Raw genomic sequence first — 18,798 nt, 5'->3', positions numbered from 1 at the left:
TCTAACTATTGTAGCTCACGGGGCAGGGGAGCAGATCTTATCTCAGCAAGCAAGGGTAGCAGGTAGGGTACACCCTGGATGGGCTGCCAGTCCATCACAGGACACATGCAGACATATACATACTCCAGGCCTAATTTTCCCAGAAGCCATTTAACCTACCAGTGTGTTTTTTATACTGTGGGAGGAAAGCCCTATAAAGGCATGGATAACATGCAAACTCCACACAGATAGTACCCAGGAATTGAACCCAGGGCCCCAGCACTACCAGGCTGCAATGCTAACCATTGCGCCACCATGCCATCACTCAAGACCCAGAATTCTGAATGAAATAAGAAAAATCACTTGCTTAATTTATGAATAATAATAAAAAATAGATTTCACCAGCCTTCAGAACATGGATGGACTGGGTATCTCCCTCTAGTTGTGACCCCTGCAGGCTTTTTATTGTCAACAATATATGATTATGTCAACATAGTTTTAAAAATAGTACGGTAGGATATATTCACTCCCATAACCAAACTTGCAGGTTCATGCAATTGAATGTGATCCCTTGTGTTTTGCTTTTGTTATGCAATTGCCGTTGAGTACGTCGTTATAAAAATGTCATGCTTTCCTCCATGCAGCCTCGATGTGGACGGTCATTCACCTAAACTTTTAATATTAACACAAAGAAATTGTATTCCTGTGCAAAGCGGAACGGTCAATCTTCTGTTTTTTGTTTCCAGTCGGAGGGAAGCCGAAATGGTCCGCCGTGTCTTGGTCTAGCTTCTCCTTAACAGCTGTGCCGATTCATTAGAATGGGGTCAGTTAGATGGGGGTGAAAAACTGTTATTAACAAGGAAAGAAACTGAGCTGCAGGGGAAACAAGACCTCTGAGCACTTAGGTGGGTGTCCAAGAAAAGATATATTGGGGCCTCCTCAGACGCTTGCCGGCTAGGTGTCTGAAGTGCTGTGGCTGTTTAACGAAACGAAACACCGCCCGAAGTGAGATCCAGGTGCTGAAACCGTGCCCTCGCAGGCGACGTCTCCAGTGCGGAGGAGCAGATGGAAAGCCGGGAGGCGGGCTCGCCGGATCGGTCCGGGCTGGTGTCGGAGGACGGGAAGAACACGAAGACGGTTCTGTGCCAGCGATGCGGCTCCAAGGTTTTGTGTCCGGGCATGGCGCTGTTCACAGAGAAAGAGGTCGGTTGCATTATTTTTTATAGTTATTGTAGGCATTGGAATTGTGTGTAGTACTGGAAGCTGTGACCACGACGTGGTTCATGGATGCGCTTTTAGCTTTTAATAAGACGGACAGTTAGAGACCTATAAGAGCCGCCGGGCAGTGGCCCGTGGCTCCCCTGACGTCAGTGAACCCAAACTTTAACGGCACTCCGCTGTGGGCTGGTAGGAAAAAGGGATGAAACGACAAATTCACAAGATCATCTCATTTCGAAATTAGACACGACGGAGATGTTGCTTAATTTCACGGAAAGGTACGGCCTACAATAGCTTTAAATGAACAATGTCCGACAAGATGGGAGAATTAAGGAAGGGTCCGGACATGTTATAGATGTGAATGAAATGAAAGTGGAGATAAAGCTTTTCTAGGGGCTTCACACGGAAAGCGTGGTCTTCATCCAAGTGCAGGGAGTAAAAAAGGTGACAGCCAGCCTTAATGGCTGTTTATAAAAAATGACTGTCAATGAAGATATCTGTATAAGGGTATTTGAAAATAGTAATAGTTCATTTCTGGTAAAGTTCATTTGTTCTACTAGCAGTCCTGAGTACCCGTCACTCTGGCTGGGTGTCTCCTGACTGGGTACCCCTCTGTCTAGCTGGGGGACCCCTGACTGCCTGGCTCTCCTCTCTGACTGAGTACCTCTCTTTGAGGCTAGGTGTCTCCTGACTGGGTACCCCTCTGTCTAGCTGGGGGACTCCTGACTGGGTACCCCTCTGTCTAGCTGGGGGAGTCCTGGCTGCCTGGCTCCCCTCTCTGACTAAGTACCTCTCTTTGAGGCTAGGTGTCTCCTGACTGGGTACCCCTCTGTCTGGCTGGGGGAGTCCTGGCTGCCTGGCTCCCCTCTCTGACTGAGTACCTCTCTCTGAGGCTAGGTGTTTCCTCACTGGGTACCCCTCTGTCTAGCTGGGGAACTCCTGAGTGAGTAGCCTTCTGTCTTCCTGGGGGACTTGTGGCTGGGGACCCCTCTGTCTAGCTGGGTATCTGGTTGGGGACCCCTCTGTCTAGCTGGGTATCTCTCCTGACTGGGTACCTCCCTGTCTAGCTGGGTGTCTTCTGACAGGACACCCCTCTCTCTGGCTGGGAGCCCCTCTCTCTGACTGTGTGCCCCCCCTCCCTCTCTGGCAGCTGTTCCTGCCCTCCATGCGCAGGAAGCCCGGGGCTCCCAGCGGCTCCCAGGAGGAGGGCGCGATGGAGGGGGATGTGCTGCGAGCCCACTGGCTGGTGGATGACATGTACACCTTCGAGAACGTGGGCTTCACCAAGGAGGTGGGCAAGGTGAAGTACCTGATCTGCGCGGACTGCGAGATCGGGCCCATCGGCTGGCACAGCCTGGACGACAAGAAGAGCTTCTACGTGGCGCTGGAGCGGGTCACGCACGCGTGAGTGGCCTTGCCGCGGGACGCGGAGAGGGCAGCTGTGACGCCCGCTGCGCGTGTGCAGTCTGGGGGGAGTGCCTTCTCTCTCGGGTGACCTGGGGACCACGCTGGCCACACCATCGCACACAGCCGGAGTCGCTCCCAGTGTTCTGATTGGCTTTACAGTCGCTAAAAAGTCCCGATCTAGCGCGAAACAACACAGATCCGGGCAGGATGAGATCTTTTTTTTTTTCCTCCAATGGCGATTCAGTAAATGACTTTCTCGTGAGCTAGATGAGGAAACAAGGAGCTCATCTGGAGGGGGTGGAGCAAAATGTATGAAGCAATAGTTTTTCACACCTTTAGCTGCATTTTATTTGAACCTTCAATTACCAGGATGTCATGAGGTTAGTTAGAACTGTAAACTGAGGGTATTGTAGTATCTAATAAGATTAACTGTGTATATCAGAGAGCAGTGATTAATGTTGCATGCACTAACCACTTGTCGGGCTAACCGGTATTTGCTTTATCTGTTAGGCATCAATATCAAGGAGTCTTATTATAGAGGACATGAAATGCACCATTCTGTATTGTTTCATTATGTTCTTCTGTAAGTTCTTTTTTTATACGATTCTGTTGTGTCTAGTTTCTGGACAGGCTGTAGAAAATGAAAAAAACTGATGTGACTGGGGGACGGCCAGAAACCAGCTTTTTTGGGTGTGCGGTGCTCCGTCAGTGGGTTTCTAAGCTCGGCACAGCGCTGTTTTATTTACCCCAGCGCCCATAATAGAAGGAGAGCTACTATTAGCAGAATTTGATGTAGAATGGCCATCAAATGTAGGCATACATCACACCCAAGACCCTTGTGTCCAGTCCTGGAGGGCCGGCGTGTCTGTAGCGTTCCATTCCAGCTCGGCTCTTAACGACCTTGGCTTGATAATCAGACCCATTTAACTGCAGAGGTACTTTAAAGAGACCAAGAAGTCCTGCAAACACGCCGGTCCCCTCTCGACTGGACCAACCCTGGGTTTTGGAGCACCGCACACCCCATCGGACAAGTGATAAGGAAATTCTGTAGATAAATTCCAAGGTTATTGTCCACTTTCATTTTTATGAATTCCCATTTAAAGGTGCCTGTATTATGATTGCTTGTTATTCCTTTCGTACACCTTAAAGACCACAGCATGAATATGTAAAGGATGTACAGTAAGTGGTGGGGACGGTGCTGGCCTGCAGTGCTGATACTACTGGGAGCTCAGGACAGCCTCTGGATGATGACGCAAGCAGGGCGTGACTCCCTGAGACCAGGTCTGCGCCTGGCCCAGTCCAGCCCAGGCTCAACAGCAGATGGAACCAGGCTTCAGCAAATCTGGACCCACCTGCTTTCCACTTTCCCTCTGGACTCTGCCCTCTCCCACCCCCCGAAAACCAGCGTCGGTGTGTCGTACCCGTGTTGGAGAAGAAAATTAAAACTTTTTGTTTTGAGTAACATGTGTGATATTGTTTCTTTTTTTTCTGTTTGAGGAGAGTTCCTTCAGGTGTTTTCGTTTCTTTAAGAAAATAGGAAAGTGTGCAAATGATAGAAAATGGTATGATTCATCCTGGTCATTTGGTTGCTACTAGCTTATTAAGTGAGAATCATTGTCTAGTCATTTCTCGTAAAGTCTTTTAGATTAGCTGGGTTGCTGGTTCATACATTAGCACACACTAGTAGTTCAAGTAGGTCCAGCAAGACACCTGAAGAAGGCTCCATGGCCGAAACGTTGGGTTTTCTTTCTTCTTTTTTACAGCATGGAATAAACCTATTGTTCCGTTTGAGTAGATAGTTGCTTGAACATAATCTAGAATACACTGGTCACTTTGGTCGGTGCCCTTGCTTCAGTGTTGATCGTTAAATATTCCTATGGACGGTGTTTGTCAGTACACATCAGGATTTTTACTGGTACTGTAGTCCTTGTCATCTCCGGTGTCCATACTGAAGAGAGAAAGATCTTCTAAATGGCTTGTATGTGGTACGCCTTTTGAGCAGGAATTCATCTGATTGCTCTTGAGCTTTTTCTAGGCCAGCATTGTCCTTTTTGTAACCTGGAAAATTCAAAACTGAACGCAATATTTGAGATCTGAGCTGTGGGTTCTATGGTCGTACCATACCTTCAATTTGAATACCACACTCTTCACTATGTTTTAACTTTTGGTTTTTTTTTTTATTTAGCTAAAGACTGTAACAAGCCAACATAAACGCCTAATAGTTGATGTTGGCATCTCTGTAAGAGTTGTAATTTGTCATCTGTCAGCAAGTTGACAGCTGCCCCTACAGCATTATAGAGCAGCCTGTCCACAAAATATCCAAACGCTTCTGAATGCCTGCTGGACGGGAGTCTTTCAGAAGGTCTTGTTAGGTGGACAGAGTGCCCTTCTCTCCTCGTCCTTTGTTGCCAGTGAAACTCTAATAGCCTTCGTGCACAGTGGGGGGACTTGAGTCTGTTCTGTGTGGGATGTGTATTCTTCTGTTTCAGCTGGCTCTCCTTGGTTGATCTTGGATGTGTTGTTCCTGTGTTTTAATCGGACAGGCTGCTCTGCGCAGTGTCTCTAGCTAGCAGGTATGTACGTGTTTTTCCTTTGCTGTTTAAGTTACTGTCAAGGCGAGGGACTCAGCCAGGCTGATAAAGCACAGATGCGGCTCACATGCCCAGTGTCCCTCCCCGGCGTCGAACTCGCCGCCCCGCTCTCCTCTTGCTGTGCCTGTAGGGCACCCTTTGCCAGTTTTGCCGAGATTGTTTGCTGTGGCAGTTGTCTTCATCGGCACGGCCAACAGTTCCCAAAGCCCGAAGAGGAGTAACAGACCAGACTCTGGACCCGCTGCTCGTTGTTATACCCTGAGTTGGAATAAGACGTGTCACCATGTGCCATTCTTGAAACGGAACAGTCTTGTCTGCTGACTCGCTCATCACAGGCTAGTATTTACAAACCACATTTGTCTTTATAATCTCACCAGCTAGCTCAAAGCATGAACGGGACCCCAGTCTGACTCTTGTAAAAGCCACATACCATACTGTTATTTTAGGTTCTGAAAAGAGGTGTGTGCCTGTGGAAGGGGTGTTTCTATTCTAAAGACCTGTGATTAACAGCTGTGTCAGTATTGTGGCTGTAGTATTGTGTTAGGCTCAGACCATTGAAACAAAGGGTCTTTGTTGCAGGAGAGGCAGGAGAAAGAGCGTCCAGTCTGATGCCGGAGCTGACAGGCACAGCCGGGGGTAGGCTGAGTGTGCAGAAGTGTAAAATCACTTCTTGTTTGTACTTAGTGAGCCACCGTACGTACAGCAGCTCTTCACAATGTAAGCATACAGGTGTATATGATTGATGGGACAAATGCATGGCGTCCCAGTATACAGCCTGTTCGGTAAAAGTGTCATAAACTTTCTTTAAATGGTATAGCAGTGTCTGGACTGGTAGGAAAACCTGTGTCAAGACAGGGCAACTGGGGGCTGCAGTACAGGCTCTTGCTCCCAACACAAGTCGAGCTCAGGGATTTCTCTGCTGTCCAGCAAATAGCCAATGACTTCCTGAATTCCTGAGGACTCGACAAAAGATTCACCGCCTTCAGGCTGGGCCTAGAGCTCCTGTCAGTCTCTGTGGAGTTTACAACATCCATCAGTTTTCTAACCACTGTATCGAGGACAGGATCATAGGCAAGCTGGAGCCTATCCTGGCAAGCAACGGGTCCAAGGTGGGAAACACCCTGAATGGGACCCCAGTCCATTCGAGGGCACAGACAGACACTCACACCAGGGCCACTTTTCCCAGAAGACAACCTACCATTATGTCTTAAGACTGGGAGGAAACCAGATGTTAACCACTGTGCCGTCTGCAGGTCTCATTTCTCCTGGATTCTACTGGAGTTTCACCTGTTCACCTCCTATAGATAAAGTAGGAGATGAAAAAAACCTGTGCTTACGGTGTGTTCAATCCCTTTGTCTGAAATTCAATTTTTCTGAACGAGCAAACGCAGTCATCACACAGGCCTGGAAAATGCAGTAGGGAGCATGAGATTCCACATCTTTCTCAAAACCTGCAGCTGGATTGGTCTGTAAGTAAGATTTCAGACTGGCGAGCTGTCTGAGAGCCCCTTTTTCGAGGTGATCCCTTACTTATAAAAGACAATGAAACCGCTGTACTCCACAGCTGAAGATGGCAGGGAGTTGCATTTTTTCCATTCGGCTGAGCAACGGATACCATCCATTACCACCCAGGCTTTGTTTAGATATTCGTTCACACAGTGTATGTTAATTGATCCTAAGCAAAAGCAGGCTGGAGTACCAGTTTAAACACCACACACGCCAAGCCAAATAAAAGTTTCAGGGGCAGTAACAGACTGCTAAATAAACTCCATGGGTTGGGAAATATTTGCCTGAACTCTCTCCCAGGGTGCCAATCTCACATCCCTGCCTGTTCAGCAGCTGCTCTTGACAAGTAAACGTCTCTTCAGAGCAGAAGAGCAGGTGTAAACAAGACGAGTGCCTTTAGCTCATCTTGCGTTCATAGCTGCTGTGTGTTGATTTCTGAAGAATCCAAAGGAATCCTGTTCCAGAGCAGTACTGACAGAGGGTTCCAGACCAGGCACCAGGGTGCCACAGTGGTTGGCATTGCTGCCTTGCAATGCTGGGGCCCCGGGTTTAATTTCAGACCTGGGTATGTGTGTAGAGTTTGCATGTTCTCCCCGTGGTCCTCTGGGTGCTCTGGTTTCTTCCTGCAGTCCAAAGAAATACTGATAGGTTCATTAGCTTCTGGGAAGACTGGACCTGTTGTGAGTCTGTGTGTGTGTGTCTGTGTGTGCCCTGTGATGACCTGGCATCCTGTCTAAGGTGTATCCTGCCTTGTGCCAGTTGCTTGCCAGGATAGGCTCAGGCTCTCCCATGACCCTGTATTGGAAGAAGTGGTTGGAAAATGGATGGACGTTCCAGCCCCCCACAATATCCAACCATCCTCATCGGACAGCAAAACAAACAAGTTATTATGAAGTGCGTTGTATATACAAAGTTCCCTTTACTCCTGTTGATTGTATGGGTCTTGCCCTTGAATAAATCACATCTAATGTCTGTCTGTGTAAGAGATGCTACCATGTAGCACTACCTCAGACACCTGATCTGTTCTGGACTGAGGTCAGGCCACAGCTGGGGTATCTGAACTTGTGGGAAGAGAATAATGTCAAGGCCCAGACATTAGGGCCACTTCTTCTGGAATTGAAAGTTTTCTTGAGATTTTCTGTGAGTCAAAACGTGGACTGTTCTAATATTGAGGGCTGTCAGATTAGTTGTGAAATGGACAAAATGTGTATTGACATGTGTTGTTTCACAACAGCTTGCCTGACTAACCCTGGAGCCCATTCTTTTATATTTGCTGTGTATTTCATTAAGCAATTAATCAATGAACACATGCATTTCACAACTTTCTTTTTACACCCAGACAGGGATTACACCATCACGTTCATCCGTGTAAAAAAAGTCTGGCATATTTTTGTCCAGTCCCTTCATTGGATTTGGCGTTTTTCTAATCTTATTTCACCAAATAAAGTGACGGAACTTGATTCTGTTCCTTTATTTTCTTTTATCTTTTACTACCATCTCGGGTGCATGAGAATTGTTCAGCGCTGTCTTGATAGCTGCTTTGATAAGGGCGTTTTCACAGACTAGATAAGTGAATCTGCTGTCACTGACAACACTGCCAGATCACAGGCTCCCTGGACTGCAAGTGGACAGGCTGAGGACCCCCTGCCTTCTGGCCTACCCAGGCAATACTGGTACACTGGTTAACTCTGGTCATAACATAACTCATAGGGGGCAGCACAGGTTCAAATCTGGACCTGGAGTGCTATCGGTGTGGAGTTTGTATGTTCTGAGCTCTGTCCAGGATCTGTAAGAATAGCTGTGTTGACAGTGCTGTCCTGGTTAAATGTCCTCTGGGTCTGTACAATCTGGCTGTCCTGAAGTCACCTCTTAATTTCTCAGGTAAGGCAATGTCTCACCCCTCCATGTGGTCTGCTGTGGGGAATAAGTGTTGTATAAATATATACAACACTTAGGCCGGTGTGGTGGCTCTGTGGCTAAGGATCGGTGCCTGTGGCTGGAAGGTTGCTGGGTCATATCCTGCAGCTGGCAGAGATCCTACTCCATTGGACCTCTGAGCAAGGCCCTTAACCGCAGCTGCTCCAGGGGCGCCGTACAAACGGCTGTAATGTTATAATGCCGAAAACCAAAATTCCATATAAAAGTTCATATCGTTAGAATAATTCTCCTAGACTTAATGTGTGCAGTGGTATTATCATTGTATTACTTATAATTCATTAAGATAAGATCACTTTATTGGCCATTTACAATTTCTTGTATTCGGAATTTGTCTTTTCACATACCCCAAGCTTCTCTCCTTGTCTGTGTGTCTGATGGAGAGCAAGTTGGGGTATGTGAAAAGACAAATTCCGAAATATTTGAAATATCTGGCTGAATATTTGAAATATGGCTGGCAGCCATATCACCCTGCAACTCACAACTGGCAACCCACTGAAGCTAAGCAGGTGTGAGCCTGGTCAGTACCTGGATGGGAGACCTCCTGGGAAAAACTAAGGTTGCTGCTGGAAGAGGTGTTAGGGGGGCCAGCAGGGGGCGCTCACCCTGCGGTTCATGTGGGTCCTAATGCCCCAGTGTAGTGACGGGGACACTATACTGTAAACAGGCGCCGTCCTTCGGATGAGACGTAAAACCGAGGTCCTGACTCTCTGTGGTCATTAAAAATCCCAGGGTGTTTCTCGAAAAGAGTAGGGGTGTAACCCCGGCATCCTGGCCAAATTTCCCCATCGGCTGTTATCAATCATGGCCTCCTAACAATCCCCCTCTGTGAATTGGCTTCATTACTCTGCTCTCCTCCCCACTGATAGCTGATGTGTGGTGAGCGTTCTGGCGCACTATGGCTGCCGTCGCATCATCCAGGTGGATGCTGCACATTGGTGGTGGCGGAGGGGAGTCCCCATTACCTGTAAAGCGCTTTGAGTGGAGTGTCCAGAAAAAGCGCTATATAAGTGTAAGCAATTATTATTATTATTATTATTATTATCTGGTTGCCTGTATGCTGGTTAGTATCATGCCGTGATGAGGTAGTCCGCATTGAAGAACGGCCCTAAAATGATTTTGTGCAAATAATTTTCTCTACATCAAGTAAATATATATAGAGAAATCTAGAAATATAGTTTTTTATATACAATAGGAACAAGAAATAGGTTTATTCCATGCTGAAAAGAGAAGACAGGAAACGTTTCGGCTGTGGAGCTGAACTAGTTTTCTATATATCTGATTCACTAAAATGCACAGCTATTGTGGTATAAGCCTCTTATGATTGTCAGAGAGTCTGTGGATGGATTATATATAAGCAATGAAATGTGTTTTACTCCTAAAGTTGCATTTTCCATTTCTTTCCCAAATGCATTGACCGTATTTCCATCACATTTCCATTTCCACTTGATTTAGGAGAGGCAGAGCTGCATTTTTACATATCCATCTCCATCTCTGCGGCGACTTCAAGTTAGAACACATTACTGATCAAACCGGTTAGGGAAGTGTTATTTTAGAAAATACCTCATGGTGATTGGCGAACTCGAGCCCTACGTATTTCAAAAATAAGTTTGAATTGTTGAAAGTGCCCCCCCTCTTCCCGTCCATAAAAGCACAAAGTATCCCACCATTCAGAATTAAATTAAACCATTATAGGCTTCAGTGGAGTAGTCGACCCGGACTTTAATGTGCGCGAGTGCCGTTTAAAGAGGCTTTTAAAAGGAGTTTTAAATGCGTTTCTGCAAGGCGCTGCTCACCCCGGCTCTGGGATAGAGGTTACAGCACCGGTTTAACCAATACCGACACTGGTTCGCTGGTTGTACGGGTTCTTCACCCAATAAAACCCCCTAGCATGCGGAGATTGACTTGAGGACTCGCCAATGAAAACCCAGCGCTGTCGAGCCGCCGTGCTACACGCTCGGTATAAAATGAACATCCCCTCGATGCCCTGACATTGCTGTGTTGGCGGAGACCCGTAGCGCGTCTGTAGTCAACGGAGCTAAGAAAAAAACCTGCAGCCTCTAGACCTAAAAAAAGCGGTCTGTAAATAGTTTTTTTGGGAAAACCCGTGCACTTTTTTTATTTCCCACAACTTTTGCTTTTAAGACACAACCAAAGAAGCAATGGTAAGTAACTTTATTTGTATGTCTGTTTTTCGACCGCACACGTTTGATAGTTCTCGTTCCCGAAAGGCGCCAAAGTTGAACATGTTGCAGTTTGCGCTCCCAGAGTTACAATGCGAGACTGAAACGGGCAGAACTTGTTGCTGTTACGTTCGTCGGCAATAGCTGCCCGCTTTAGAGGGGGGAGATGTTTTTTTTCTTATTTTGATAAAATGAGCGTAGTTCAGCACGTCTCTGAAATGGAAAGGGACTAGCACGGTCGGGTCAGTGTTCCTTAGCGTTACGGATTATGCAATGATGATTCAGTCAAATTCGCGGAAGCGTTTTTTGGTGCGTCAAAAGAGCTTTTGTAACTTTTTTTTTTTAAGTACTGCAGGGAAGGATTGTTATAAGATCTCCATCGCTGGGGTGTGTGGGATCTGCCTAAGGAGCCAGCACTTGTCTCTTGTCTTGGGTGTAGTGGACGCGGGGGGCCTTAGGAGGGAGATCTGGGTGCAGCGAAGACGATTCCTGGGGGGGTAAAGATCTTTTCCGGGTGCGTTTCAAGTGCTCGATCAAAGTCCGTTCCCTGACACCAGGGTATATGGATTTTGCGTACAGCGATCTTTAGACGACGCTGTAACTTGTGGCCTGGTGAGGGTGGAGGATTCCCGCCACACGTTCTTTGTGAAACTGCACAGATTGGCCCGACTTTCTTGCTCTGAGCACTAAAAAGTGGCGGATTGTCGATGAGCGATCGTTAGGAAAGTGTTGTCGGAGATTTAGAGACTGGGGCGCTCCTTCTGCTGGAAGCGTGTCGCCCCTTTCTCCGGAACAGGCGAATAGCTGGCTCAGATGAGGCCGAAACGTGTCGCAAAGTGTCTTGATAAGTGGTTGCTGTTCCGAGCAAGTCGCAAGTCCAACATCGGGGGCTGGGATTTGTAGGAGCAGGACGCAGGATGGAACGGGACGTCTAATAAAATAAGACCCGTCCTACGCCGACCACCCATGTTGGAGCTGTGGGATCTCATTGCTTCACCTGCGAGTGATTGATGGCTCATCTGTGAGCGCAAACGCGACTTTGCTCTACGGTCTCTCTCCCTCCCCCCACGCCTTCTGTATAAGGCGGTGTCTGAACACAGACGTGTCGGGTTTCACAGATCTGGAGGCTGACTAGCACCGCCAGCTGCCTTCTCTAGGTGGGTTTTACCCGCCGGTCTGACGGCTTGGTGCATCAAAACGAACTTCCTTTAGTCGTTTTCCTGTAGATCTGGCCCAATTCTTCACGTTTCTAAAGCTACCTCCTTTGTTAAAAGGACGACGAGTACGTCCTCGGAGCTCTACAATGTCGGGTTTCTGTATACCTTCTCTCTAGCGACGCTTCTAAAATGTGGTAAACGGATTGTTTAGGCGGATATGAGGAAAGGTTTAGCAAGTAGAGGCTTTCCACGTAACCAAAATCTAATAATCCGTTGTTTGGAGATCAGAAGGTTGATTTCTACAAGATGGAGTTGATACTCTTAAGTCAGGTTTGGTGGAACAAGCACTTGTGTAGATGGTAGTAGTTGGTGCACAGCTGGTCAGAAGCTATCCCTTCTTATCCTCTCAAGATCATAGTAATCAGGTTTGATGTCCAAGTAGAAGGCACAGGTTGAATCTGCTGTACTGGAGCAGATTGGCTGGGCTGCTGGTTGATTCCCTCTGGAAGGAAAATCCGGAGTTCGGTGCCAGTTTTTCCTGAACGCCAGCGGACTCGCTCGCCTTGGCCAGCCCCCTCCGTTTGGCTGTTCCGCCGAGTGCTGGCAGCCCGTTGGAGAAGCTGGCCCCCAATGCACAAGTTAGTTTTAAATGACTTTTCAAGAGTCCACTTAACATGGAAGCCTGCTGGTGAGTTCGCATATAATGTCTGACATGACGCAGGGGGCTTTCTCATTGGAGACTGGTGTGGACGTCTGCGCACGCCACACTTCGCAGAACGCTTTCAGCTCGGCCTTATTTCCTGTCTGGAGGTGTACAGGAAACTGCACCACAGCCACCATTGTCTGTAGCCCTGTGACGGGAGACCTAACCTTGCTTTTCGGAGTAGGAAACGGGCTAGTGCTCTCTCGCTGGACTGCTGCCTGCGACTTCCCAGAAGCCCCGGTCCAGTTCAGCTTTGAAGGTTGTTGTTGGAGCTCGGAAACCGAAGGCCCCACTCCCCACTGACCTTGGCAACAGGCTGCCTCCCTCGTTAAGGAGCTGCCAGAAAAAACTTCACCTGAGCCATGTTCTCACACGGATTAAAGCAGTTTACCCAGACCTAACTTGCAACCCTGCAGCACTTTAATGTAAAACCAGTTGCCCATTAAGGTAGCCAGGCCTGTAAAGAGGACATTCATTCAGGGGTCGGGCGAAGAGAGAACTTGTAGTTTGACAGTCTCGGGCCAGGCCCTTCACCGACACTGTCCAGCGTCGTGTAGGAGTACAGGGCGCAAGCCTGCTTGATATTGGGGTGCAAAATCTCCCTTCCAGAAGCACACCTGTGCTGACACGCCCTATTTAGCATGAGGACAGGAATTTGGGGTATTCAAATTGCGAAAGGCCGTGCCTGCTTTCCAAATGGAAAAATTTTCAGCAAACCCATTTAAGTGTCGAAATCGGTGTTGGAGTGAGGAATTCTCTTGGCTTCCTGATCTGACTTGCAAGTGCGATTAGTGCACTTAATCCGATCATGGAGGAGAATACTTGGAGTTGTGGGTTAAGATTGGTCACAGCTCTGACTTACAAATTATTTTTTTTCTTTTTTTGGTGCTGCTTGTGGTCGTTGCCCTGCCTTTGGAGCTTCATTATAATAAATGACATCTACAGAGCACTTGCCATACAGCTCAGAGTAGAGAATCAACGAGCTTCAATGTAAACTGGTTTTTAATGTGGCTTTAGCCTTGTAGCAAAATCGTGCTCAAACAGATATTTGGTGTTACTCAATACTGTGCTTTCAGCATCCTGAACTTGTCAATATTGGCAAGAGCTCAGTCTGCGACTCCCACACTTCAGCCATTTGAAGCGGTTTTCTCCTCCTGGCTTTTTCTTTAAGGTGTGTTCTTGAATTTGGATTTTTTTTCCCCCCCCAATTTTAGTTCCTTGGCCTTTAGAATACCTCATAAATTATCCCTTTTAAACGCTGTTTTTGAGCTGAATTACTTATCAGTTTTCCCTAGTACTGGAAAGACTGAACTAAACTGCTCTTGAGATATAGACTTCAGCCGTGCAGGAAGTATGAAGTGTCTTTTATTTCCCACGGATTGATATTACGGCATCCAGCCACTCGCAGCCCCAGGGTGTGGAAGCCATAGGTGCACTTGCTGTTGCAGTGCTGTGGCTACGCCAGCTGGAGGCGCTGTGGCGGTGTTATGATGCTGTTGCTCTCGGCCCGCAGCGAGAGTGCATCTCCATCCACGTGGGCCAGGCGGGGGTGCAGATTGGCAATGCATGCTGGGAGCTGTACTGCCTGGAGCACGGGGTGGGGCCCGACGGCGTGGTGCAGGAGGGGGCCGAGATGGTCAGCTCCCGTCGGGACCCCTTCAACACCTTCTTCAACAACACCAGCTCGGGCCGCCACGTCCCCAGGGCCATATTCGTGGACCTGGAGCCGACAGTGGTTGGTAAGGACCCGGCCTAACGCCCCTGTCTTGTTTCTCTCTGTCCTGCGCCGCCGCGTGTGCTTGTGTAGCGCGAGTGCATCTCCATCCACGTGGGCCAGGCGGGCGTGCAGATTGGCAATGCATGCTGGGAGCTGTACTGCCTGGAGCATGGCATCCAGCCCGACGGCAATATGCCGAGCGACAAGACCATTGGTGGCGGGGATGACTCCTTTAACACTTTCTTCAGCGAGACGGGCTCGGGAAAGCATGTGCCCCGCGCTGTGTTTGTGGACCTGGAGCCTGCGGTCATTGGTGAGTCTGCTGGGGACAGGGAGGACTGGGGGGTGGGCGGGGGGGGGGGGAGGTCCCAGGAGTCCTGGGACGGTGTTGCTTGGGTGGTGGGCTCAGGCCTGGGTAGGGGGTGAGCAGGCTTGAGCGAGCATCGCTTTTTCCAGCTGAAAACTACTTTTATTTTAAAATAGCTGATTGGGGGTGACCATTTGGATTTGAAATTGCCCCCCCCCCCCCCCCCCCCCCAGCCCTGCTTAGCTGACTAATTACAGACTTGAAAGCAGAGCTGTGGTCTTTAAATTGAAATCCTACCCTGTTTTTTTAGGGGTCCTCCCTGTGTAGTGGCACACAAACAAAATGTGTTAATCAGTCTTAAAATGATTCAGATGCCTTTCTTGGTGACTAAACCAATACCTAATTGCCTAGTTAAATTATAAATGCATTTGGCTCCAATTGATTTGTGTTGCATTTTTTTTATTCAAGCTTGTATGGAGCTTGTTTGCGCATATTGTGCATTTACAGGCCTGTCCAGCGATTTGCCCTCCGTTCCACTGGAACAAAGAACAGTCTGTACAGTGACTCCTGAGGGCCGTCCCCGTCTCTGTACATTACTGTAACACGCAGCAGCTCAAAGAGCTTCATCTGACGCCTACAAACAGCAGCTAGTGGATGACTTGATAAAATCTCTCCCTGTAGATAAGACTTCTGCCCCCGCCCCCAAAGTCCTTCATGCTGGACTCGTAATCAAATATTCATTACTACTTTCGTGCTGTTTTCTGCTTACCTAAAATGTGGCTTGGAAGAAGCTGCCATGTTTTTTTTTAATAAAAGGTAGCAGCAATCCAGGCAGTGCATGTACTTAATTTCAGTATTGCCAATGGAAGGAGGGGTAACTGCATGAAATACTCTTACTTTGAGCAGCCCACCTCAGACCTCCAAGTGTGGGGTTAATAGACAGGTCCCTGTGGATTGGACTAAGGGGCTGGGACTCTTCTTGATGGGCTTGTTTCACCTCTGTAATGTTGCGGAACAAGGCTGGGGCAGTCATTTCTGGTTCTGAACCCCACTTGCATCTGCTTGGTCTCTTCTGATCAGCTCTCCTGAAAATCCAGCTCTTTGCATCAAATTCTCATTAGTATGCACATGCCTCATTTATAATGTAGCTTGCAGTGTGCTTTACTGCAGGACCTTAAAGTATTTATTTTGTTTCTCCAAATTAGGAGAAAGTACCAGCAAAAACTTTCAAGCAAAGCAGGATTTGGAGACCTGATGTTGGTTTAACCTCATGATTGCTAAACTGTCTGCCTATAGAACAGTCTGTAATCCTCAAACATTTACCGAAGTGCCTTTTAAACCTTGGCAGACACTGCCAAGACATGTTGTGTTTCCTGCTGAAAGCTTGCACTGTCTCCCACAAAGAACAGGTTTCCAAGTTCCGTGAATGACTGCCGTCTTTCCAGAGAGGATTTTGTCACGGATGACAAGTGTCCCTGTTGTGCAAGAGGAGGCAGCCCATGAGATCAGCCTCCACAGGCTGATTCAGTTAATAAACTTTTTTGACGTGCTGAGGGTTTGATCCTCTTTGCCACTGCCTAGAAGATTGGGGAAATGTACCTGTAATCCTGTTCTCCTGTGAAAAGACATTGCAGAGCAGTGGTGTCAGAGCAGTGCAGCATGGGATTGTGAAGATGCACTGAAGTTGCTGAGGAGGTTGTAACTTTTTTTTTTTTTTTTTCCCCCCCATCCTAGATGAGGTCAGGACTGGGACATACCGGCAACTTTTCCACCCTGAGCAGCTCATCTCTGGGAAGGAGGATGCTGCCAACAACTATGCCCGTGGGCACTACACTGTGGGGAAAGAGATCATCGACCTAGTGCTGGAGCGTGTCCGCAAGCTAGTGAGTAAAGCCCAGAGGAGTGGGGACAGACTGTTTTGCAAGTATGGGCAGGGGGATGTCAACTACAACACTCTTGGGGCATTGGCTCTCCCGGTGGAGTGTAACCCATGTTCTGGGACGGGCTAGCCACCTTCCACGTTAGCCTGTCCTGCAGCCAGAGCTAACTAAGCTTTGAGTTTAGGAATGTGGTTTGCTTCATTGACTAGTCAAGAGTGCACACATTCCACATGCAAGTGCTGTTTTTTTTGTGTAGAATTCTTGAGCCCCTCTCATACATGAGACTGGTTTCTGGTTCTTTGCATTGGGAGAGTTTCAGCAGAAGCGAGCCAAGCTGGGTTTGACTTTAATGGGCCTGGCAGGGCACGAGTCTCGACTGGCCCAGGGCTTGTCTTGGAGCTGCAGGCCAGGGGAAGGGAGCAGGAGGAAGAGGAGGAGGCCTGGGGCTCTTGTTACTCCACCACCATGCCTGAGGCAGGGCCGAAGCTCGGGCACGTTCACCCACACAGTCTCTTTCTCCCCAGTCGGACCAGTGCACCGGCCTGCAGGGCTTCCTCATCTTCCACAGCTTCGGCGGCGGCACCGGCTCGGGCTTCACCTCCCTGCTGATGGAGCGCCTCTCGGTGGACTACGGCAAGAAGTCCAAGCTGGAGTTCGCCATCTACCCGGCCCCCCAGGTGTCCACGGCTGTGGTGGAACCCTACAACTCCATCCTGACCACCCACACCACGCTGGAGCACTCGGACTGCGCCTTCATGGTGGACAACGAGGCCATCTACGACATCTGCCGCCGCAACCTGGACATCGAGCGGCCCACCTACACCAACCTCAACCGGCTCATCGGCCAGATCGTGTCCTCCATCACCGCCTCCCTGCGCTTCGACGGCGCCCTCAACGTGGACCTGACGGAGTTCCAGACCAATCTGGTGCCCTACCCCCGCATCCACTTCCCCCTGGTCACCTACTCGCCCATCATCTCGGCCGAGAAGGCCTACCACGAGCAGCTGTCCGTCTCCGAGATCACCAACGCCTGCTTTGAGCCCTCCAACCAGATGGTGAAGTGTGACCCCCGCCACGGCAAGTACATGGCCTGCTGCATGCTGTACCGGGGGGACGTGGTGCCCAAGGACGTCAACGCTGCCATTGCCGCCATCAAGACCAAGCGCAGCATCCAGTTTGTGGACTGGTGCCCCACCGGCTTCAAGGTAAGTGCTGCACCTGCTCTTCCTGATAAGTCTTCCAGCTGCCCCGAATAACCACTGCCAGGCACTGGGGTACTGTCTGTGGAGTTCGCATGGTTTCCTCTGGGTACACTGGTTTCCTCCCATAGTTCAAAGATGTACTGGCAGGCTGTCTGTGCCCCTGCCCTGCAGTGGACTGGCATCCCATCCGGAGTTTATTCCTTGTGCCCGTTGCTTGCCAAGGACAGTTTCCAGCCCCTCTGTGAGCCTGAATTGGAAGAAGTAGTTAGGACACGGATGGCTAAACCCCTCTCAGAAGTGTGTAGTCTTTGCTCCTCGGGTTTCAAAGCAAAGGCTGAACCCGTCCCTCACTTGCCATGGGTGATGCCCACCCATCCAAGCCTGTCTGGTACTTGGTAGTTAACTGATCTTCTCTAGTCTTGTGAAGCCAAGCTGTTGGCTTCCACATCGTGGCTGGGCAGCTTGCTCCACCCTCAAACCTCTCACGAGAGCGCGCTGCAGGTGTGAGTGATCAGATCCAAAGAGGCTCACCCCCTCTTGTCTCCTAGGTGGGCATCAACTACCAGCCCCCCACGGTGGTGCCCGGGGGCGACCTGGCCAAGGTGCAGAGGGCCGTGTGCATGCTGAGCAACACCACCGCCATCGCTGAGGCCTGGGCCCGCCTGGACCACAAGTTCGACCTGATGTACGCCAAGCGCGCCTTCGTGCACTGGTACGTGGGCGAGGGCATGGAGGAGGGCGAGTTCTCCGAGGCCAGGGAGGACCTGGCGGCGCTGGAGAAGGACTACGAGGAGGTGGGCACGGACTCGGTGGAGGGCGAGGAGGAGGGGGAGGAGTACTGAGCTGGCACAGCCCGAGAACCCCTCCCCGAGCGCAGGACCTCCAACATCACGACGAGCACTTCCTTCTCCCTGCTGTGTCCCCTCTCGAGCCTGTCTCCAGAGCGTCCTTTGACCGTTTCGTCCCGATATTTGTGTTTTTGCAGCTGCTGAATAAAGTCATCTTGTAACATC

General features: G+C 49.3%; 2 protein-coding genes across 3 annotated transcripts; both read left to right on the top strand.

Moving 5' to 3' along the window:
* Positions 1-711: 711 nt before the first annotated feature.
* Positions 712-4,066, top strand: rabif (RAB interacting factor). Its single transcript, XM_088639916.1, has 2 exons — positions 712-1,182; positions 2,348-4,066. Exons 1-2 carry the CDS (start codon positions 1,045-1,047, stop codon positions 2,603-2,605), a joined length of 396 nt encoding a protein of 131 aa, XP_088496042.1. The 5' UTR covers positions 712-1,044; the 3' UTR covers positions 2,606-4,066.
* Positions 4,067-10,613: 6,547 nt separating this feature from the next.
* On the top strand, positions 10,614-18,798 carry tuba5 (tubulin alpha 5). 2 transcript variants are annotated; one of them, XM_088639914.1, is made up of 5 exons: positions 10,614-10,801; positions 14,193-14,418; positions 16,438-16,586; positions 17,108-17,788; positions 18,334-18,798. In XM_088639914.1, exons 1-5 carry the CDS (start codon positions 10,799-10,801, stop codon positions 18,625-18,627), a joined length of 1,353 nt encoding a protein of 450 aa, XP_088496040.1. In that variant the 5' UTR covers positions 10,614-10,798; the 3' UTR covers positions 18,628-18,798. The 2 variants fall into 2 exon arrangements, with proteins under 2 accessions (XP_088496040.1, XP_088496041.1); XM_088639915.1 differs by lacking the exon at positions 14,193-14,418 and adding an exon at positions 14,487-14,709 and having other exon boundaries at positions 10,615-10,801.

The sequence above is a fragment of the Lepisosteus platostomus genome, chromosome 7 (genome assembly GCF_059453375.1).
Source record: "Lepisosteus platostomus isolate fLepPlt1 chromosome 7, fLepPlt1.hap1, whole genome shotgun sequence".
Taxonomy (NCBI): Eukaryota; Metazoa; Chordata; class Actinopteri; order Semionotiformes; family Lepisosteidae; genus Lepisosteus; species Lepisosteus platostomus.
The sequence above is the reverse complement of the archived record's forward strand: the minus strand, read 5'-3'. Positions and strand labels throughout refer to the sequence as shown.